General features: G+C 36.6%; 1 protein-coding gene across 2 annotated transcripts in view; it reads left to right on the forward strand.

The window, feature by feature from the left end:
* Nucleotides 1-459: 459 nt before the first annotated feature.
* Nucleotides 460-24968, forward strand: part of Smp_035190.1 (putative ras GTP exchange factor, son of sevenless) — a gene marked incomplete at its 5' end in the record, with an annotated part of 42584 nt that continues 18075 nt past the window's right edge. The window contains 9 exons of one of the 2 annotated variants that reach the window (XM_018793369.1): nt 460-798; nt 836-916; nt 949-1008; nt 3382-3783; nt 7586-7747; nt 15410-16207; nt 17946-18222; nt 21224-21460; nt 24001-24442. In XM_018793369.1, coding sequence (XP_018647889.1) covers nt 460-798; nt 836-916; nt 949-1008; nt 3382-3783; nt 7586-7747; nt 15410-16207; nt 17946-18222; nt 21224-21460; nt 24001-24442 — 2798 coding nt within the window. Of the gene's footprint in view, nt 799-835; nt 917-948; nt 1009-3381; nt 3784-6782; nt 6882-7585; nt 7748-15409; nt 16208-17945; nt 18223-21223; nt 21461-24000; nt 24443-24968 lie in introns of those variants that run through there. The other variant, XM_018793370.1, reaches the window with a different exon arrangement.

Raw genomic sequence — 24968 nt, forward strand, 5'->3', positions numbered from 1 at the left:
TTGTCTGTGTGGCGTGAAGATGTATGAGTTATCTGGATGGGTAATGAAAACCACTGCGTAGTCTCTGAGTGCCTTAACTTTAAAATGGTTGTTATAGTGTGGACGGTGCTGCGTTGTCATCAGTCAGACGTTGATAATGCCTGTAAACTTGGTCTTTGATTTGTTGGTGGACAAGTTGTTCACTGCCGTAATTTGTCGAATACTTTATTCAGAAATAGTTTTGATTTCTTGATATAGTCACATAATCAATCAATAGGCTAGCTGTTTTATTTTGTGAGATCTCTTTGATTGGGATTTAAGTATCGTTTGCTGCGAATCGCTTGAGATTTTATAACAATGCGTTTGCCGTTACTTTCAAATTTTAAAAGTTTTATTGTTTGTCACTTATTCTCCATTCTACATTTTAGAATTCAAACGATGTCTTTATTTTGAATAATTAATTGGAAGGGAGTGCTCAGAATGTCGGCTTCTTTTGACCAAATATTTCACACTGGCTTGTTAGATTTACCTTGCCATCGTTTACTTGAAGTACAGTGTTTAAAATTGAGAAGACCTCTCGTCTGCTTGAGCCCAGTTGCGAAAACGCATATTGTTAATTATACTTTAAATATAGTAAAAAGTCTTTGTGATGCTGCTGCTCCTACCTGTATTGGTGATATTATACAATCCATAGATTACTGTTTTCCCGAGAAACTTAAGCCTTCTCCTCAATTTCTGGATGAGGTTCAATCTCATATTGAGAAAGGAAAAAGAAAAACATTGTATATTTCTGCCGATAAAGTCTTTTCCTGCTTCAAGGTAACTGTAGTTTGCCCAACTTTATTTGTATTCTCAGTTGGTGTTTCCACGCATGGAATCAAATGTCTCCTTGTTCCTGACACATCTAATGGAACATATTATGGGACAAATTGTTCAGGTAATGGAGTATTTTAACCGACAATTTTTTAGTGGGTTGTAAATTATGAGTCGAAAATTCAGTCAGGATATATTGAGGCTACAGATGTTCATGTAAGTTTAAAAAAAGTGATGAATAGTTTGGTTCAATATAATAAGTGAATATGGTGTGAGATCCATGATTCTAAAATAAGTAATAAGTGTGGTTGACTAGAACTGTTTCTTCAGTCATTATTATAGCTTTTCAAGAAGAACATATTGTTATTGTTTATGTTAGTATTAACTTATTTCTTGGCTGATATATATATATATATATATATATATATATATATATATAGGAAAACGCTGTATTAAAATATTGTTTATATTACATCGTAGATTCCAAAAAAGTGACCAACATGAGGAAAATAGCACATATTTGATGTAAAAGTTTGTCAAACCTCCTTAATCATTTTATCATTAGGTAGAACTTGTGATAGCACGAAAGTTATGTTTTTGAGTGCCACTAAACAGGTATCAGGACTATCCGTAAAATATATGACATTAAATCTCCGCACTTCAAACCGGCTATATTAACTAGAATGTGTTTGTAAAAACATATTTGTCGTGGGTCGTTTTTACACTAGTTACTAATTAGCATGTTTGACTTCCGTTCCTCTCACTCTTAATACAAAATGTTGCTTCAGGATTGGTCTGAGTTAACACTCGTGTCTATCCAGTATTCTCTGTCTAACCTCAAAGTCGCTAACTCGGTGATTCCAAAATATACGAGCAGTAGTTTGAAGACACATGGCCGAATAATAATAACCTACGAATATCCTTTATTTTTAGAGACCATGTTCTACATCCATGGGGTAAAATGAAGGAAACTGCTGTCTAGTGAACTCACCCTTTAGTTGGCAGACGGATATCTCGTCTACGCTACAGGTGATGTAAGTTAGCAAACACGAACTGGGTTTTGTGAATTCGTGCCACGATTTCGTCATTCAACAATTCAATAGGACTGATGAGACTTCTAGGATGAGTGAATTAGTCAACACAAAACTATTTCTCTTCCTGTCATTAGTTCGGGTGTTAACCCAGACAAGTTCTAAGGCAACATTTTGTGTGAAAAGTGAGGGAAACCCATCTCAAACAACCTTGTATTTTTTATTAAAGTGACCAGAAGACTTAATTTTTCTCAGCATCTTGACCAAACAGAACCATATTAGATCAACAAGAAAATCTAGTGAAAGATCGACTTCTGATAAGTCAGTGGGTGAGAGTGTTATCTGTAAAAGAATGTTTGTGGCAAAGTTGGTTAAACTTTTGTATTTCGGGGCCACCGAGTAGCGCCAAGGTACTAGGTAAGAATGGAAAACCCATTGATGGGGCAGTGAATCCACATCAACTGAGGTGGCTTAGACACGTGTCGCATATGTTCAGTCACCTTTTACTTCGTTGAATAATGGTCGCTGATGCGAAAAAGACAGAGACGGTGGAATTAAAATCTATCATTAGTCCATGAAGCGGTCAACTGTTGAAACGAATCATGTGAGCAGATGCAGACTATCTGGTTGGGTTCCACGTGATAATTGCGACCAATGGTTACACTTTAGACGACATGACTCAAGTGCATTCATTGTCTATCGTCTTTTGAATCCCAAGTTTCTTAGTTTACTATTTATTTATTTAAACACATAAATATTGGTACAAGGAAGCACCAGATACATATGCGCCATACAAATCTCATTCGATTTGCTTGAGGGCTGTGATACTGCCCAGGTGCCCGAACTGAAGCAGGTGGTTTTCTTAGGGGCCCACACCCGGAGCCTTTGACCGAAAGATCTGATCCACAAGGCAGTGGAGCATCGTGAGGAGATACAGTCCCATGGTAGCCGGTGATCAACGATTGATTCGTACGCCATTTGTTCCCTCAGGATACTGGAGCCCATGTGCACCATTGGTTTGGAATCAGGGTTTGCCAACTCCCCTAGGTGGACTCGCCTTGTCCACCAACCCGGTTAAAGCGCCGGATATTCGCTTTTCGTCCTGAATTTCGTAAACAACACCCCTGGTGCGAGAAGGCAGTGAGTAGGACCTCCCTGGCAGAGGCTATATATTCGCTGGCCATGTGAGAGCATTTGGAGAGGGAGAGTGGACTCTCCCCATTCTCGGCCGTACCAGGGCATTTGGGGGCAGTTTCTTAGTTATCGTATTAGCTATTTTATCTTCTCAAAGAATATGTTCTATGCTTAATCTTCTTTACTTTCATCAGTGCTGTTATGATCTATAACACTCTGACATTTGGCTATGCTGTGGTGTGACATCCTGAACCGATGCACATGTCTCAGCTTTTGTACTCTTTATGACTGACTGGTTGGTTACTAATTAGTTACGGAGTTTCGTAGTATCCATCCAGTTTTTTAGATATTGTATAGACTAGTTTATACCTTTTTCGGCTAGTATTTTAGCGTTACAATATGTTTTACTTCATTTGGCGTCTAGCATATCTTCAGTTTATTTGGAGCACCAAAACTATCAAAATCACCAGTTTGTTATTCCCTCCCGTTCCTACCTAGAAAGTCTGCAGATTACAAGGATTATGCAAAAGAGATTCAGTATTTATTGCGATTCAGTGTCCAGCACCTTGGAATCATCGTACTCATTTTTGGTGACTCACTTATGGAAGAGTTATCACATGTCCGCATTGTTACAGAGTCACTTCTCACTGAATATGAAGATATCCATAATATTAACTTGACAGCTCGACGTTTACTAGGTGCTATCAAATCTGCTCAGCTTGTTTTTGATCGTGCTTCAGAAGTGCATAGTCATGTAACTGTGCTAAGTGAGTGTATCGACGATGCTTTTGAGGACCAAACTCGTCTCATCGGTTCATGTTTGATAGTAAGTCCTTTCATTAGATTAGAATTCGCTAACCAAACATCAATCGGCTCTTACTTTACTTTTATCTATGCCGCCCGGTTGAGTTATCTTACTCAAGAAATTAGTGATATGTCATTCTGAAACACGATTTCAAACAGTTCGTGGATCATTACATATACCTGCTTTTTACATCCATATTCATTCCTGATTAATTTTATCGCTAAGTTTGGATCACCATCCTTTAAACCTCTGGGGCCAGCCCATATAGATCTGTTGCTCTTCCTCGTTTCAGACTAGCCACAGCTTTTTGAACTTCAGTTAGAGTTGAGGGGCCTACTTCAATGTTGCATTCAAGGTGTTTGGAAATGGTGGGTAGCTCTAGAGTATCTGTAAACCAGCTGAACTGCCACTTAAAGTATTCCGCCCATCGTTCTTAACGTCTGGATTGAGGACAGATAAGAGTGCCGTCTTCTTTCGAGATAGTTTCACTTACATTTGACTCCTTAATTCTGGTTTCTTTTATTAGTCTGAAAAGCTGTTTTGTGTTACCTACAGCCGCTGCCTTTTCCATCTCTTTTGCTTTCGTTACCCATCACTGCTCACGATCGTTCCTTAGACTTTTGGTTATCCTGGGTCTGATTTACTTTTACTTTTCATCGTGTTTTCGAGCCTGATAGGATAAGTTTACGAGAGTCTATCAGTGTAATAGATGTCGCAGAAATCCACTGGTTCTTCATAACTCATTGGTACAAACAACTAATAAGTGTCGCTACTGTTTCCACAGCTGTTCGTGTATCTTTCGAAGCAATATCTGGGTCAGCCTCGTTCTCAAAAGTGCCTAAATGTGGCTTCAGGTGTTCCTGGATTTACATTTGGCTTTATCATCACTGAGTTCAACGATAACGGGTCTTCTTAATGTGACTTCTGCCTTCAGTTAGGCACCAGCAATTATGTGCTCGTATTAGGGTATGGTCAGAGTCTAAGCATGTATTCCAAAACGAGTGACAGTCTTCTATCGAGTCTCTCGAACGATGACTGATGACGATACAGTCTAATTGAGTTCATCGTTGGTTTGGTGCGGGGGGTCGCCATGTTAGTGCTTGTTAGAAACAAACGATTGCCTGAGCACAGTTGTAGCAGACGGTCACCATTATCTCGTTGAACCAGAATACCAAAATACCCACCTAAATGTCCTCTTGTTTGGTTTAAGTTGCCTAAAGTACGCCTGTTACTTTTCGTGGAGGAGCATAGGCTTCCCACCAGCACTCTGAACTTTGCCCTGGGCAATCCTTTTTCGTTGCTACTCATCATTTTAATGTCTGCTTCCAATTCTCGGCGCATTGTGTTCTGTCTTTCTCTCTTCCGTTTCCTTTCAGAATTCCAAGTTAGCGCTTACTTCGTGGTACTGTTTGATGATTTCTGCAATGTATGTCCTATCCACTCTCAGCGTCTTTCCCTAATTTCTTCTTCAGCTGGAAGCTGGTTTTTCTTCTACGTACCCACCTACTTGGGAATTAAAGTAACCTGCTACGAGTACTATGTCTGAGTGTTTAGCTTTTTGAAGACTTTCAGAAAGCTTTCTGTAAGAGTCATCTTTCACTTCATTCGGGCTGCCTTCAGTGGGAGCGTAGGCGGAAACGACGGAAAGGCAACGACATGTGTCCTTATCCTTCCGAGTTCTTACGGAGCCGTTTAGTCGAACAGCTGATGGGCGTCTGTTAGCAGTTATCCATTGTAATAGGGATTGTTCTGCCCTCCTACTTAGTGCTATGCCTACACCCACCAGTCCACGAGAATTAGCCATCAGGTCGCCAGATAAACGGAAAGTGTATCTCATCGGCTCCCCGTTTTGTGTAGGTGAGGTCAAGTGAATGACCGCACTGGGACCCTGTATGCGTGTTTCGGAGACACAGTATACATCAATGGTACGAGATTCCAGGGTCTTAGCCAAGGAGATCTGCTAGCTGGTTCGACACATGATACATACTTTGAAGGCTCCCATGTGTAGTTTGGAGCGATGTTTCAGTAGACCTGAGACGGTATTTTGGGCACTGGAATTGTTGGCCATGGCGACACTTGAGAAGGAAGTTTAGGGTTGATAGTAGAGGTAATAGGAATAATAGGAATTGAAGAGGGAGATGTGATTATGAATACAGTGGTCTTGAGTGCTATGAAAGGTATGAGGGCGGTTATCACTGCTCGGTTACCCACACCGTAGAAGGGTTTTTCTAGGGGTAACTGAGAAGCAAACTACGTTAGAGTTGGCCTTGGTGACCTGAGAGCGTGACCTCAGTGCTCAAGAGACAACTGCTTGAGGCCGGTCACACGCCTTTTTGTGGGTAATTTTTGTGTTAGCCCTTCCTGTTAAGTCCAGAACACCAATCCCAGCCTCTGCGATATGAATCATGTATTTCAAACATACTGGGTTTATTTACAAGCCAAACAGACCGCATTACACCATAAAATAGAAAATAACATTTGTACAAGATCTAGCCAAAAGTGGTTGTGATTGTGGGAGACTGTAATTAATAGACTGGGTATAACTCAAGAACAGTAAGTCGTATAGTGCTAGTCTATAGGTCGAAATAAAGCTTATAATAGGAGGAACATGAATATGCATAGTTTAGTTACTTAACATCAACCAACACCAAGATCAGAATTTTCAATACAAATGTCAAGACAGTTCTACTGTATAGGGCGGAGACGTGGAGAACTACGAAAGCCATCATCCAGAAGATACAGGTGTTTATCAACAGTTGTCTACGCAAGATACTTCGTATCCGATGGCCAGACACTATAAGCAACAAGCTACTGTGGGAGAGAACAAACCAGGTTCCAGCGGAGGAAGAAAACAAGAAGAAGCGCTGGAAGTGAATAGGACACACATTGAGAAAATCACCCAACTGCGTCACAAGGCAAGCCCTCACATGGGATCCTGAAGGCCAAAGGAGAAGAGGAAGACCAAAGAACACATTACGCTGAGAAATTGAGACAGACATGAGAAGAATGAACAAAAATAGGGTAGAACTAGAAAGGAAGACCCAGGACAGAGTGGGTTGGAGAATGCTGGTCGGCGGCCTATGCTCCATTGGGAGTAACAGGCGTTAGTAAGTAAGTAAGTAAGTAAGTTACTTAACAATTAAACAGTAAAAATATATGTATCGTATTGGTCCATAAATAATTCTCAAGAGTTACCATTCATAATTCTCGTCGGGATATAACAAAGGCGAGGTGTACATTTTTAGGGTCGACCTGTTCTAGTCCTACTCTTCCGTGTGGGAAGGCGGTATCGCTGTTTTCCTGGTTTTCTGAAGGTGACACCTTACTACTGTCACACCTCTGTACAGTCAGCAGTACGACTTCGCCTTCGAACCTTGGGTTTGCTGCTTTTAGTCATACCACTCTTCAACCGACCTGTCTGGCATGGTAGGTCCTTGAGGAATGATTGTTTCAGCCGGTATAGCTCGATTGGTTCATCATGATAGGCAAGACCGACCACCACGTCAGGGTAACAGCAAAGGTCGGGCAGGACTATGATACCGAATGGAATTATGTTAATGATCATATGGTATAAAAAGTAAAGATCTTAATGGTTGTGGAAGTCACATTCAATACATGAGATTTAATAAACTAAACAAACTTTCGTATACAAAGTCTAGGGTTTAATTACCATAGCCTTCACTGTATTCAAAGTTTTCAGGCATACACTATTTAAAAGACTTAAGAGAAGTTATATTTTCTATTTATATTGAAATGTCAAATAGTTTGATAACCTGTAGGAAAAATGTCTGTTTGGTCTCTCCTACTTTAATGTTTATTTTAGGAGGCTGCAGAAGACGGAACATTGTACAACTTTGCGCACTACGCAGATACACTTTTTAGTAATGATTGTCGTGAGTGGATAAGTATTTTGGCTCAAACACCTTGTATTATGCGGACAATTGCAAATGAATTTCAGAAGATCCTACAAGTCACTCTTAGCAATGTAAGTTTTCCATATCATTTGAATAGCTTCGTATTGTATCTTGAACGAGCAGTAAATTGTTTTTAATTTCTGTATACTTTGATTATAATCATTTCGTTTACCCGTTTGCTTCAACACTAAATTTAGTTCAGAAATCAACCGGTAATATTAGTAGTAATACGTCATGTTTGTTTTATGCTATGACGTTCACTGTTATGTTGTAAAGCTGAAAAAAGTAGTTGACAGTTTCTGCGAATAATGTAAATGGAAGACTGATAAGTGAACTTATTTTTACGTTACTTAAATCTTCCTGGTTATAAGCTCCCTCGTAATCATTTAACTATTACTGTTTAAACCAAGTTAACTGTATAGCCAAGGTTAGGCTACAAGTAGATAAAGATCCATCTTAGGAAGTAGTTTAGCACTAATCATGTCTTAAATTTTCGCCGAATATTATTCTATTTTCAGTCAAAGTATTGCTAAATTTTGAGAATATTTCATCTAATCGAATTATTTGATCTCAATTTGTTTATGTCGTGCTTCTGGATATTTATGTTATTGTAATATATATATATATAATATATATATATATATATATCAATACATCCATGGTTTGAATGAAAAGTGGTCGGTCCCCAAAAGTCAATCCTTAATGTCTGTCTCAAAACTGAGGAATGTGACGGAAGCTGATAGTTCGAAAACAAAGTAGGGCAGACTTGTACCTTTATAGTTGTCGTTTTCTTTACGTAGATCTTTTTTAGAGATGATGACAACTACCAATCTAATTCAAGGTGATATAACATTCTTCATATCTCAAATCCTTCCAAACAATCCAGCCAGTTCTAGAAGTTTATCACCATCCTTCGGAGAAGCCGAAGTATGTCTTATGGGCTCAGTCAATCAGTCAGCTACAACGTAGGACCAGGCATACATATGCATCGGTCCAAGTTGCCATACCTCGTTAGCACAACAAGATTAACACCGGATTCATGGAAGTAGTTAATCTAGTGGTGGTAATATATAAAAGAAAGGTTGTATATAAGGATAAAGTGTAGGAAGGAAGACAGATATGAAGCAATTTCAATCTCAAGGTTTAAGGGAAGATAGTGTATACACCTGCGCCATTGTGATCGATTGTGAGCCATGTCACCTAGAGTCTCCAACGATTGGTTACGATAGTCACGCTGACCCCAACCAAGTAGTCTACATCTACCAACATAGCTCAGACTAGAAGTTAGTGACTTCAAGCTCTGATGCCACGTTTTGGTTTGGCCGCCCCTAACTCTCTTCCAACCATCCTCAATACTAGTCGGCATAGCGCATCGTAGTAATCGGTGTTCAGGTATACGTAACACATGGCCCAACCATCTCAGTCGATGAAGATTCATGACCTCATCAACTGATTTACCATCATTCCCTAATACCCTGTGTCTAACGTCGCTATTACTTACCCGGTGATCTTGGCAGATGCGATCAATATTTCTAAGGCATATGTGGTCAAATACTAGTAATTTACGAGTATCTTTTACTCTTAATGGCCGTGTTTCACAGCCGTAAAGTAGAACAGAGCAAACTACTGCGCAGTATACTTGTCCCTTAATTGATAGACGGATATCTCGTCTTCGCCATAGGTGACAGAAGTTGTCAAAAGCCAAACGAGCTTTTTGAATTCATGTAAAAATTTCGTCAGACACCAACCCATTAGGGCTGATCAGACTTCCAAGATAGGTGAGGTTGTCGACGCGTTCGACTACTTCTCTCCCTATCCTTAGTTCAGGTGTTGACACAAGAAACCCTGGACCCGGGTTTCGTGCTATTTGGCACTCGTCAGCAAGGTGTACCTGTAATCTTGAGGGGACTGGTGCTCCCTGACGTATTCGATCCCGTGTCACTCAGCTTCACAGTCAGAGACGTTACCACTGAGCTATCGGGGCCGCAATGGAATGTCTCTGCCACGATTCGAACCTGGGTTAGTGCAAAATGCTTATAGGCTAGTGGAAGATTTTATAAGCCAGGCAAAACATTACAGGACAGCTTGATCGATTTTGTTTATGCAATAAACCTTATGTCTATAAAGGTTATCAATGTATGCACTATCGACCTCAGATTGTTTCATTGATACCGAGTTGAGTTCTTGTTGTTAGCGTCTCTTTTGTGTTTAGACAGCTTCCGACATTAACCAGATGCAGTTGTTGTTTACAACTCGTTAGTACGCTCTTGCCACCAGGTTTCTTGGTCCTTGCACCAGCTTTGTAAAATTTTCTGATTCAGGGTTCTGCATTAACTGTCAAACTTGTATTTCTCTAGAGTAGAAAGCTTTGTGTCAAGAAGTGGAGCGCTTTCATGAACCCTGTGTTTAATGGTTGGACTGTGAGCTACTTTTACAAGCCATTGTTTTAATGCCATCCAAATGTAACCAGGATTTATCTGCACTTCTAAATGAGTCGTTAACTATCCCGAAACTTTGAATTAGTTTAGTGTTTAGTTGCAATGACAGGCACAATCAATTTTACTAATACCGATCCGTTTAAGGCAATGTGTTGAATTTTGAAACGCAAGATTAGCCTGACTTCTATCAGTCAATAATCAGGATCCAGATAGGTTTATAGTGTCGGCTACTATGTTAAGCCCACATAACTTATTCTAGCTTCTGGACAGGCCAATTTATCCATTCTTCTTGAGTCACATTTTGACCTTGTCGATTATTCACTTATCAACCCTGTTTTTATTTGAGCGCATATGTATGTACATCTTATCCTACTCATCACATGTCTGTAGTTTATTTTTGTGTAGCTATAAATATTGATTAACGCTTGATTAAATCGAGTTAGCTCACACTCCATCTCCACTGCACTTCATTTCTCTTCGCTCTCTTCTCTTCGTTTCATTCCTCTGATTGTTTGTTCAAATCAATGAGTGTAAAAAATATACGCATTCAAAAATCCATTCTCGTATTTGATTTATTTAATTCCGTTATTCACTAATACAAGTTAAGTCAATGATTATATACGAGGATTGGCGACATACATATTTCGACATGTATATCAATAATAATCAATCATACGATCTAACTGGAGTCAGATACAGGGACACTAAAGGTTCTTCAGAAGGAGCACCATTCTTGCTTAGGTCTATACCACTGGGAGCTACTTGCAATGTAATCAAATTGAGTCTAGGCTTAGGTTGAAGAGGGAGGTCTCCAGGTGGCCGATAAATGTATGGAAGCTGGTGCTGACCCGTTACAGGTTATGATCTCTACAAAACTATTGGAAGAGGTCCCTGTCATCCAACATATGGTTAATTTGTTCTTACTACTTACTCAGACTACTCTACTTTGTATGTTGACACCTGACCTATGCATTCAACTCCCTAGCTAGCACGATATCTGTCGAACGCACTTTGTTAAATAAATCACTTCGTTGACGGTAGAATTAGTCTTTTATTTCATTAGAATCACAGTCTGTCGGTGCGTTAAGGCGTTCTACTTTTAGGCACTAGGTCGTAGATCCAAACTCTGATGCACCTACTTTAATTTGAGCAACTAGGTAGTATTACTAGTCCTCACACTTAGAATGGGGCTTGAAACCATATACACTCGTCCGCACTTCGTACATGAGTTGAATAGCATCCTGGTCTAACGGTACATAAACGTCTCTTAACAGGTGTCCTGTCGACCAGTAATACTTCTGCTTTGGGGCTCAATGTGTAATCAAAACTAACAAGACCTGATATGGATGCCATAAATTCCTCAGATAAGTGCATGTGAAACGAAAATTCATGATCGACATGTAAAAGGAGGATTTGTAGTACTTCGTTAAAATCTTGAGTGCGCGTTTGAGATATACATCGTATATCGGTATCGAGACTTTCTAGACATATCCAAACCGGTTTTGTCTAATGCCAGACACCAAAATTTTAAATGTTTCACGAGGTTGCAGAAAGGTTATTTCAATCTACATTGCGTAACAGTATTCAGGAAATTGACTATCCACCCACCCCTACAACCGTTTAGACAGGAGCGAACTCTCAGCAAAAACAATCCATCGAGTTAAAAATTGAAATTAGTGTAAGAAAGTGTGTATGCGATATAGGAATAACATAAAGTAAAAGGTCAAAGTGCAATAAAATAAAACTAAATGTGACATAGTTTTTATAAATTGTATGCGTCAGCGTCTAAGTTTTGTTCATTAATTCTTATTATTATATGTGTATGGGCTGGAATACTGTCCGGACACCCAAACTGAAACAGATGACTCTTTTAGAAGACTACTCCTCGAACCTCTGGCTTATAGTTCTAATCCACAAGGCTATGAAGCAACACTTTCGTGGTTTTACATTTACAAATTGAGTTATTTAATTACGTCTGTTACCCCTCGTGGAATAGCATAGGCGGCCCACCTGGATTCTTCATCCAACTCTGTCGTAGGCAATCCTTTCCAGTTACCATTCATCCTTTGTAGTGTGTTCCTCGACCTTCCTCTCTTCTGTTTCCCTTCAGGACTCCAAGTTAGCACTTGTTACGTGATGCAGTTTGATGATTTCCGCAATGTATGTCCCATCTACCTCCAACGTCCTTCCCTAATTTCCTGTTCAGTTAGAATCTAGTTTGTTTTCTATCATAGTAGGTTGTTGCTGATGGTATCTAGTCAATGGAAATTCAGTATCTTGCATATACAATTGTTTATAAATATTCATGCCGTTTTGATGATGTTTGTGGTAGTTCTCAGAGTTTCAAGACTGTCTTGACGTTCGTATTTGAAGATTCTGATTTTGATTTTGGTTGACAATTGTTTCGAGTTCCGTATGTTCCTCAACTGTAGGAATGTTGTCCTTGATTTGCCAATCCTCGCCTTTACATCTGCATCAGATCCTCCACGCTCATCGATGATACTGCCAAAGTACGTTAAAGTTTCCAACTTTTCCAGCACTTCTCCATCAAGTGTGATTGGGTTAGTGTTCTTCGTGTTGTATTTGAGGATCTTGCTTTTTCCTCTGCGTATGTTGAGGCCTACTGCTTCAGAGAACGCTGATACACTAGTTGTTTCCATCTGCATTTGTTGATGTATATAGGATAGAAAAGCTAGCTCATCTGCGAAGTCCAAATCATCTAGTTGCATCCAACCTGTCCATTTTATTCCGTGCTTCTCTTCAGATGTAAAGGTCTTCATAATCCAGTCAAGCAACGGAAGAAGGAGAAAGGGGGCGAGTAGACAGCCTTATCTGACTCCGGTCCTTACTTGAAATGCGTCTGTCAGCTGTCTTCCATGCACAACTTTTCAGTGTAGTCCACTTTATGAATTCCATATGATGTTGACGATCTTCTCAGGTATGCCATAGTATCGAAGAAAGTTCCATAAGGTTCTCCTGTCCACACTGTCAAACGCCTTCTCATAGTTTAGGTAGTTGATGTGTAGTGAAGAATTCCATTGAATTGACTGCTCAACAATGATCCATAGTGTAGCAGTTCGGTCTATGCATAACCGATCCTTACGGAATCCAGTATGTTAATCTCAAAGTTGAGCGCCTACTGAATCTTTCATCAGGTTCAGCAACACTTTTGAAAACGTTTTCTGGTACTGACAGTAATGTGATGCTTCTGTAGTTCTCACATTTGCTCAGATCTCCTTTCTTTGGTATCTTGATGAGGTATCCTTCTTCCCAGTCTGTCAGTGGTACTTTTTCTTCCTCCCAAATCTTCCTGAATAGAACGTGAAGCGTGTTTGTAGTTACTTTAATGTTTGACTTCAGTGCTTCAGTTGGTATGTTGTCTACTCCTGCTGCTTTCCCACCCTTCGTTCGTGGTGGTGGCCAGCCTGATTTCTTCGATCGTTGGTAGTCTGGGAGCTATAAGCATGTATGCGTGTGTTGCTTCGATGTCGAGTGGGCTCAGTGGGGCTGGTCTATTCAAGAGTTCTTTAAAGTGCTCTACCCACCTGTTCCTCTGTTCTTAAATCTCAGTGATTGACTTGTCTCCTTTGTTCTTGACTAGTCTCTTTGGGTTACTATATTTCCCCATTATTTTCTTCGTTGTCATATAGTCGTCTCATATTTTCTTCTGTTGTACCTTTTTCCTGCTGTCATTGCTAGGTCTTCCACGTTCTTTTTCTTATCGGTTCTAATGCTCATCTTCACTTGCTTGCTCACTTCTATGTATTCGGTCTTTGCCTTGACTTTTTCTGTTCTTGTTCGACTGTTGTTAATTAATGTCTTCTTGTTTTTCCTTTTTTGACTTCTATCCAGTGTTTGGAAAAAGATCTATTCCTTATGATGATGCTTCTTGAAGCCCGACACCTCCTGACATGTTGAAGTTAGTGCTTCTTTCATCCCTTTCCAGTTGTTCTCTATAGTAGTTTCCTCTTTTTGGGTAAATCTTTTACTGCTTGTAACCTGTTGTTGAGAGTTATCATGAATTCTTTGAGTTTGTCAGTATCTCGAAGGAAGGCTGTATTCAACCTTCGTAGGGCTACTTCTTCAGTTTTCCAGTGCTTCTTTAGTTTCAGTTTCATCTTGACAACCACCAGGTGGTGATCTAAAGCTACGTCAGCTCCTCTCCTGGTCTTCATGTCTTCCATTGACCTTATGAATATTTTACTGATGCAAATCTGATTTATCTGGTTCTGTGTAGTGTGATCTGGTGAGACCCATGCAGCTTTCTGTATGTTTGTGGGAGGATATAGTGCCACCTACAACCATTTTGTTGAATGCACATAAATTTGCAAATATCTCGCCATTATTGTTCCTTTCTCCCACTCGGTCCATGTCATCCCCATGATATCTTCATATCCGGTGTTGTCCATTCCAACTTTGGTGTTTAGGTCTCCCATCAGGATGGTTAGACTCTTTCTTGTACACTTCGCTATGACTGATTGCAGCCTCTGGTAAAACTGATCTTTATCGTCTTCATTTATATCATTAGTGGGTGCATAGCACTGGATAACATTCATTGTGATTTCCTCCTTCTCTGTCTTGAAGGATGATTTGATGGTTGTGGATCCATGAGATTCCCATTCTATAACTGCTTTTCGCGCCTCTTTGGACAGGATCAGAGCAACTCCTTACATGCGCGAAACATCTTTTTCATGACCAGAAAAAAACAGCATCTCATTTCATGTGCCTACATTAACTGTTTCTCTGGTTGTTAGAAGGCCATCGGTCTCGTAATTTTTGAATAAATTCCACTTTTACCATGAGATATAATTCTTCTAAATGAAGATCTTTCAACTCTAAGGACAGAGTTTAAATTGTTTTTTTTTCTGGTTAGCGTTTTTTAGCGAGGTTGTTTTCTACGGGATGGGGTAGCTGAACCCATTCCCATCCCTCCTCTTTTACTCGGTCTTTGGATCGGCAGTAACCCTAGGAGAGCTACAGGCGGAGTTCAAATTGAGTTAATTTGTAATTAATTATCCTTATTTAGCTTCCTAAGAAATGTCTGAACATCCTTCTGTTAACAATGGTTTATTTAAACAGTTTATGGTAATAGTTTTGAATATTATTTGTTATCTTTAAGTTTATCAGACTGGGTCTCAGTGAATATATATACAACTTATTATTCAGTTGTTCTGTATTTTCGCTTATCTATTTCGCGATACGATTGTTTAATACGTAGTTAATACTATTAAATCCACTCCTAAAATTATTGTAAACACAGAATAATAGAGTAGTTCCTTGAATCCCTTTTTTCAGGCATCTAGTCGTCGTCAAGCTGAGATAAAATTACGTTTTTCTGATCCACATTCATGTCAATTATGTACCCCAAGTTTTGGTTATGATCCAGTTGGTCTGACATCTTCTGGGCCATCTTCGGGTTCATGTTGTGTTCTAACTCATCACTCTGACAGTCCACAATCTTACTGGTCAAATATGTTATCTGGACACACTAATTATAGTGGTACAAGTACAAGTGTTAACAGTGCAAGTAGTTCAGTTGACCGTGTTACTACTATGCCTGTACCTTTCAGTCCTATTTTTACTAACCATGGATTTAATCATTCTTTATCTTTCACGTCGTTTACAAATCCACGCCAACCTAAGGCAACAGATCATTTTCTATATAGTAATATGAAACATATATCTGGTCAAAGGTCAGTTAGCAATTCACCATCATCTTTTCAACCATTTCACAAATCTATATCGGAATCTACAAACCAAGACATCAATCATGGTCAAATTACGGAAATAATTGGTTTATCAACATCGTCTTCATCATCTGCAGTCAATGATGACAGCATAAAAACTAATCCTGATAATGAGTCATCTAGTGTACATGAAAAAGGTTTCTCAGATGATACTGATAACTGTTCTTCAGGACCTAGCTCGTTCAAAGAAAATCAAGCACAATTAATGGAACTTTTTAATTTTACTAGTGACATGACTAACATTTTACCAACTTGTAATCATATGGTTATCGCTTTTCGTTATCTTCTACCTCAACTTCTGCTTCTACCAAATTTCCAATTATTATATCTTGCAGATCATATTGAGGTAGTGTAATTTCATCATTGTTTTTTTGTGTCAAATAACCGTGTAAACGTTTTGTCAATAATGTTAGGAATAGATAATATTCAAGTCTGTAAACCTATTCATTTGTGAGACAGCTACCCACCGAGGAAAATGGAAGATGATCACTCGATTTCGTGGGTTGATTGAGACTGAACACTAACACCTTTGAATGCCGGCTCAGTGGTCTAGAGATTAAATGTTCACGCGCGAGGCCGAAGGTCCTGTGTTCGGTTCTCGGGTGTGGATACGCACTGCTGAGAAGCCCCTTACTAGAACGAGGCGGTCGTCCAATGCTTCTAGGTTTCCGATGATTGTCTAACTTATGTTGGTTCATGATTTCAATGCTGTTTTAGTTTGTCATATATAGAGTACCTGTTGTTTTGTTCGCCCAGGATTATATCAAATAAGTGAAAAATAATGATGATTAGGAGAGCAAAACGCAATATTCCTTGAAAAATAATCTTCACCAGTAACTGTCGTCACTTAGTAAACCATTTCTAACAAGAGATATTTAGATAGCACTTTCTTCTTAATTCTGAACTATTCTATGGAGTGCTCAAATCCCAAAACAATTACAACAACACGTTTGGAATTCTTTTACTATTTTCTTTATAAATATTATTGAATTACATGCTCCATGCTCTCTATATGTTTAAATTTTTTATTCCTGCTTAAAAACATGAAACTTTTTACAATTTAGAGATATTATAATTTAAAAGCAAGATGATTGTGTAATTTGATATTAAAGTATAGGTAAAGTATATATTGTTTTTAGAGAATCTGTTTACTCATAGCATACCAACAAAAAATGTTTCATTTCTCCGATTCATTTATTTAAAAGAAATTGTAGAGGCGATAAATAGTGAATGAAATTTTTGTTTACACGTTAGATCCACTTACGAATACACACAATGTTATCTTAACATACTTTTCATCATACACCACATGTTTCATACACACTAGAGCAAATACTTACTTTAAACATTGTTAAGATGATTGGATGACATATTTAGCATACAGTTGACCGAAGAACCATGTACCTGTTCATATTCGGTAATTTTGACATTTGATTATATTTCCTTGAAAAAGCTTGAACCAGATTGCCGAGCGAAACGTTGGATTTACCACAAATTCATTCCCTGGGATTTTACAAGTACATTCTTCCTCCTTAATGTGATGTTTACATACCGAAGAACATAAATTGTATCTATGAAGGTTTTTGCAAACTCCAGCTGCATTAGAATAGCTTTTGATGACTGACTGCTAAGTATTAGAGACTAGTCAAACATGATTTTGTGGTTCAGCTTGAGCAGTTTTGAAGGTGTTCTGTATGTTGTCTCTGGTGTCTTGAAAGATTTTTAACTAATTCATAGATCTTATCTCTATTCTTCAACTGTTATTGGTGATTTTGATAAGATGTTGCAAAACTCCAGTAATATCAATTTGTCACTAAACTAGTTTGTCTAATTTACTAATAATAAATATACCTGCAAACTTAGTACACAACATTGTACTTTGTTAACGAGTTGATTTGTTATAATTTACTGTTTAAAGAGTATAGGAACTTATAACAGTGCACTAGTATCGGAGTTTTTAAGTTTTCTTATTTGATATTGGTATATTTTATAGAAGTATTCAGTATTCTTTATATACATGTTTATTTTGTCATGACTGTCGAATTAGTCTTTGTTTACGACAATTAGATGCTTCTCATCTTTAGGCTCTACATGCTCATGCTACTGAAGAAAATGAACGATCGACTCTCAAAGATGTAATATCACTGCTATCTAAAACCCGGTCCACTGTATCCAATGCATTATTTAACCAAGACTGGGTGAAATCTGTCTCTCCGACATTAGCTTTCTTCTTGAAAACTCCTTTTTGTTCTAATCTATATCCAGCTGAAGGGAGAAGTAAATTGGAAGAATTGATTTCTTCAGTTCGTCGCACGCAACACTCTTCCGAACTTCCACTTGTTATGTCCGAGTTTCTGATGGGTATGTGTGAATCTTATGTTTGTAATATTGTTTATTCAGCATTATTTTCAGATGAAAGTTATGCTACAGAATTCATTTAAATGTAATTTGTAGTATATGAGGCTGTATATCATCAATATATTTTGGTCATCAGAAATTCCCTATCTAAAACTTATTAAATTGTAAATGTCGAAGATATACATTTTCCAATGAAGTTAGCGTTATAGGGATTTATTACTATTTATTTGTAGCCACTCTTATATCTTTGCTTCAAAATAGTTACACCCATGTTGTGATTTTCCGAAACTTAAAATGTTCAAACCATGCTGTAGTTTCATTACTCTTACTGCCTTACGCATACTTGTTTGATACACAGTGTTGAAACTATTTCCTTTTTTGGAGATATTATCAGAGTTAGCACCTAAATAATTAACATTCTGAAATTATAAACACTACTTTTTTTTCTTACTGATGGTAATTTTAGTTCATAATTCCTGGTTTTCTTTGATTAATCCTTAGCAAACTTATTTTAAACAATGTACCTAACGATTATTTTCTTAAAATTTATTTATGATTCTTTGACTTTCATATAAATTGAATTTTCGAGACATAGAATTAAGTTTATTATACACACTAACTTTGTGTACAATACTTGATTTCGATTCCAAACTCTTGTTTGCGAAATTAGACAAAAACGAATGAGTCTAGCGTAAGCTGTTGTTGTTGTTGTATCCCCCCATCAATTAGGAAATTGTAATCGACTAAAATATTAATCTGTACATTTTACATTTGATTTTCAAGCTTAACTGTTTTTATCCCCTCTCCATCTAGTCTTTACTAATATATTTTTATTTGTAAAAACAATCTAGTTGAAGGATAAGTGGACCAGTGGTTACGATAAATGAAGTAGTTCATATTGCGCAAATGCAAGACTCAGTAGATTTTGTCTTGGTTGAATGTGACTAGAACGCAAATATATATATATATATATATAACGATAAAATTCACTGTCATTCAAATAACGTATATGTACTGGTTGTTTGTTTCCTTCTAAATTTTTTGATCGTCACCTAACTGTACTTTCTAGTTTCATTTACTGATTTGAATCAGTGCATTACAATGACATTTGTGTCTGAATCAGATGAAATACTATTAGTACACTATCTTTGTTGCGTTATTTTCGAAATAGAATCCTCTGAACTTAGTTTTCAAGAAAGAATCATAGTTTTTAAGTGTTATGTTTCTTTTAAGATATCTTTCGAATTCCTATATAAACGAATGGTTTAAAACTACTTACAGTATCTTATTCCACTCGATTACTGATAAGGATAACTGGAATCGGCATTATTGTAGTTTTGCCCATCTCTGTTATTTTCATGATTTTACATTTTGTTATTTATTTTTCACCCCTGATATTATTTTGAATTTCCCGGGACTTTTAAAATTGACTCTTAGCTACAAATCAAATATACTTTATTATTAATTCAGGCGTGGAACAGTGGCTTACTGGTAGATATGTTCGGCTTTCGCCCAGTTGGTTTCGTATTCAAATTCCACCCTACCTATTTCGGTTTGGGCAACTGGTAAGTATCACTTGCCCTCAAACTTAGAGGGTGGGTCGTACCCAATTACTTGGTGAATGGATTGGATTTATTTTAATTACCTTGTTCAAGTAGTTGCTCTGTGTTAGGTACATCAAAATCTCTTCTGAAACATTGTATTATCCTTCTTCGACAACCTACAGTTTGCCAATTTCATAGTGTCCTTATCGTGTGTTAGTCTCCAATCTCTCTAGTTGGCTTAGATCGTACATATTGGGAGAATCTTCTGATCATTCGTTTACAAAACTCGCAATAAACATATCCATTAAATCGTATTGGTTACATAACTTCATTTGGGCCTTCAGAGAAACATCCCTATCAACCTTAACGTATTTTGCCAACATTCCGTTCTCCTACTCTTATTTTTTCATGTTATTACATAATTTTCGAGATTTTCTTCAATATTTCTAAACCTTTATTCCACCATACATTTAAATTTCAACGTTTAGGACGTTGTTTTATGGGAACTTTCGTTTAGATTAGAATGAATAGTTTTGTAGTAGTTGGGTGCCGAGTGTATAGAAAATATTCGAATGGAAATTGTATTTGTAAAAATCTCAGCTTTTTAAATCAACAATAACTAGTGTTTCATTCGACGGTCTAATCGGAGCTTTTTCAGAGAAATAATCAAAACCAAGAATTAACTCATCAACTAACTCATATCGACACTTTAACAAATACTAAACTCGACATCTTACCATAATTGAATAGTCGTTTAGTACATTGATGTTTTGTGAATCTTATTTACATCCGATGATTATGATTTTCCATTATTTCTCGGAAGAAGCTTAAACCGGATCGCTGGATGGTAAGTTGGAGTTATTTTTAATTTAAATCAGTAGGATTTTTACGATTATAATTTCCGTTTTAATGTTAACGATGTTATTTCGCTTGTTTATCTGCTTTTCTCATATGGGAGGATTAAGGTTTGCTTCTTTTCTTTTCAATAGAAACCCGATTTAACACATACTGTGATTCCCTAATACTTTTTTTCTTTGACAAATTGATAAATTTTGTATTTTAACTCGTTTACTTTCATAATTGTTTTGTCACCCCACAATAAATATATACTCTGTCTCAAAACAACTAATACATGTAACTGAGATATTCAGGTTGATGGTGGAGCCTACAGAAATGTGTAAACTCATGAAATTCTACTTCATAATTTTTAATTGTTTCAAACGTTCATTTGTAAATAGGTAAATAAAATGTATGTTATTAAGGGGAAAAGTGTCAGTTACTATTAGTTCGCCTTCAAGTAAGTTAACCCAAAACAAACTTATTAATAGACACGTATAAATATCAGTAATATTATACTGAATTTACCGTTCGATTTCAGCCTAAATTACAAATTACCCTATCTACTACTTACTTATCTATTATCTCTTTCTATGTATTGTATTTTCTCTGTGTATATCTAGATGGCCCAGTACAAGTAAGAATTGATCATGGTCGTCCAAAGAAATCTGAACGAATTGCCTACCTATTTAGTAATTGGCTTCTATTATGTAAAAAGCAAAAACGTGTACTAAGTAACGTTGTGTCATCTTCTTTGTCGTCATCATCCAATTCAAACTATGTGTTAAAAGTGAAAAAACGTATTTGCCTAGAACAGTTTCATATAATCGATGTAGCTTCAGAGTTCAGTGACAATAATGGTAAATTACGTTTCTAATAAGAGTTTAATGCAATACATTGACTTTTTTGTTTTGATCTCTGAAACTTTTAAGGCTGTAAATTATATGTTGACTTCTATGAATTTCTGAATAGCTCATTGGTTAAGTTTTATTTTCAAACTTAGACAAATTTTTAACCGATGATGTTCCCTTCAGTGAACAAGTGGTGTTCTTTTTTAGCTATTGATGGTTAATACCATGTATTGTTTTACATTTTCTAATCTGTAGATCAGACTGTGTTATCTGCATCAATGGTTTTTTTTACCGCTTCCCTACTTTTAACATAGTACTTATATTTAGACTGGTATTTCGAAATTTTCTGTTTATTATTTGGATGCTTATGGATTCACTAATACATAGACTGTTATGTGAGTCCTGTTTTTGTAATGTATACTTATATGTTGTTGTAGGATGATGGATTCAAATATTTTGCATCATTGATCAGTAGTTTTAAAAGTTAAAGAATACATGAGGGGTAGCTAGTTGCTAGTCGATTCATAACAATGATCTGTAGTCCTTTAGTTTAGAGTTATTCGTTAAAACATTTGGTTGAAATTTCATAATTTCATAGAATATTGATAAGAAAATGGGTTAAAAAAGTTTATTAATAAAAACAATGCTCCTTAAAAATCAAGATTAAATTTAATTTTTGAATTTCGGATATTTCTTCGCTCAGGTGCTCTCCCTAACTCAGTTATTCTGATTGGTTTCTGTTCATATTATAATCGAGTACCTCTTTAAACAAGAAAATAATGATTAGCTGAAACTGATGATTTTTAGAAATAAATTTATGTAGTATATAAATCATAGTGACGTTGAAATGTTCTGGCCTATAAATTCTACTTACTATATTCATTACCTCTTGTTATTCCTAAACATAATCATAAACTAAATTTCTTTATTGGTGTTTGCATGTATAATTCACCTGCGACACTGAGTTATTGTTGATGTAAACTATTCATAATCTGCAGACTTATGAATTAGTAGTATATAACTGCGCATTTATGTATATTTTGCCGAATCCGTGTCTTTTTGATTAAAACTGTCCGAATACCATGTAATTTAGCTACATTCATCAACTTAACCGAATCCTGAAACTAGTGCTTGACTTCAGTGATAAATTGCATGATGACCGTCTACTTTTATTTTTATCGATAAACTTCAATACGTTGTATAGTTCGGTCATTTAAAATACTTCATACGTCCTCGTGTCATTTAATAACCTATCTGAAGTCATTAGGATGAGAAGTAATTTATGTAGTGAATTCTTTGGGAAAATTGTTTACTTCTAAATATTGATATTGAATAGTATGACGTATATTTTCGTCAAAATCCAAAATAATCATGTTGAGTAGAGCATTGTTTTTAAATTTTGATGATTTTCATCAAAAACCCAAATGTAATATATAAATCCAATTTACTAAGGCAGCCAAGAAGTGATAAATAAATAGAGCAGCGATTCAGTTACCAATGGTCATTTATTTCAAAAGTGAGATCGAATAGTATGTGGTGACTATAATTTACAAATTCACGTAACTTCATCCATTCCAAAGTGTAGACTATTTTGTGAAAACATCTTCAATTAATAATATAATTGAGCACTCAATTCTTCCGGGTTTCTAATAATGGTGTATCATTGATCGATTCACGATCTCAATCAAAATTGCTGAAGAGTTAAATTAACCCTCATTGCAATATTTGTGGCAATGCATTGTAAATGCCAGATGTATACCTACTTTAAAAATCAGTTAGAAGTGTGACTGAAAGAAGACAAATGGTTGAACGTAAAATGAAACGTAAATCTTTTAATTTGTCTGCTATGTAGAAAAATTCATTGATTGCAGAAAATAAGATAACGCTGGTTTCACTGGTGTCCATTAATATCCATTCATTTTGGAATACAAATAAAAAATTTCCCACTCACCTCAATTTTTTGTTAAACAAGGTAACTAAAATTGATGAAGCTCTCCCTTCAAATATCTAACTGTATGATATTTCATGAATAGAGCAGTTAAAATAAGTGATATCACGCATCTACTATGTAAAAAATTTTAACGATTTATTTGAACCATTGTTTATGTATATTTTGAAATCTCAAAATCTCTTATTGTTATTAGAAGGATTTAATGATTGAACAAGGTCTATAATGAATGAATAGAATCCCGGTCGATATATAACATGAAATGATACAAAATGGTCGAGTAATTGTTGCTCACGAAACTGGATTATTGATTTAAACCTCCCAAACGAACTAATATCAGTAGACAAGACAACGACCTAGTGGAATAGGTTTTTTTATCCAATAAAGTAACATGCTTATTGTGTATAAACAAATTATTAACGGGAAAAATTAACACTATTAGATGTCACGAACAGTTGAAGATCGATTTTGTAGGTAAATTACTCATTCAGTCTCTAATAAATTAAGACCTGAATGTCAGGGCCAATTTCTCTTTGTTACAATACTAATTATAACTAGTTATTTTTCTAATTGTTTTCGTTTTTGGCAATCTTCTTTACAGGTATGTTATTTCTCTTTGACTTGGAATGTTGGGAAGCTCCTAAGCTGTCATCTATCATGTCTAACGTACAAACGAACACAACTAGTTCATCCTGTAATTCTTCTGTTGTACAAACAGAAACACAGTCCGTACTTTCTGGTTCATCCAATCATCATCATTATCAACTTCAACTTGGCAGTGTACTTTCTGTTTCTACACTTACAAGTACTAACACATTGATTGATCATACCGTTGACTTAAATAATATTGGAAATAATAATAGTAATAATGAAAATGACAAATCATTGATTCTACCAACCGCTGGTGATGCAGTGGAAGCTTCAAACAATGCTTTATTGGAGGTGATCTCATCTTATCCAAAACAACGTTTCACATTTATTTTCTATAATAAAGAAGATAAAGCTAATTGGATATCAGCTTTAGTGTATCTCCATTTAGCTAGGTATTTTTCCAATAAATGAAAAGTATTTCTATTATCTATTAAGGAACAGCTTTTTTTACGTTAAACACAATTTAATATATTTTTGGTCAGTATTTTCCTAAGAATTAGCTCTGTACTTTATAGGCTTTATCACTGACAACGGGAATCCAAACAGCAAGGTAAGGTAGGCTCTTTTTAGGGATCCTTCCTTTCGTTGTTGGAAAATAGGATCACTCCAGTTTCTGGTTGTTTGACAGGATCACTCTATGCTGTTACATCCCTGTACAGTTGGCAGCACGATTTGAGGGTCGGATTTTGCTAATTTTGTTAATTTTAGTGCTACTGCTCTCTAACCAACCTACCTGAAATAGTAGGACATAAAAGAACAATTGTTGCAGCCAGTATAGCTCGACTGGTTTATCACAATCTGTTAGCTTGACCACTACGTCACAGTTAGGAGCTACGATTGGGTTAGAAATACTTTTGGTTGAATGATTATCTGTAGTAGTGATAATATAATTCTTGAATTATACAGAGTTTGACGCGT

Source organism: Schistosoma mansoni, chromosome 1, assembly GCF_000237925.1.
Source record: "Schistosoma mansoni strain Puerto Rico chromosome 1, complete genome".
In the NCBI taxonomy this organism is placed as follows: Eukaryota; Metazoa; Platyhelminthes; class Trematoda; order Strigeidida; family Schistosomatidae; genus Schistosoma; species Schistosoma mansoni.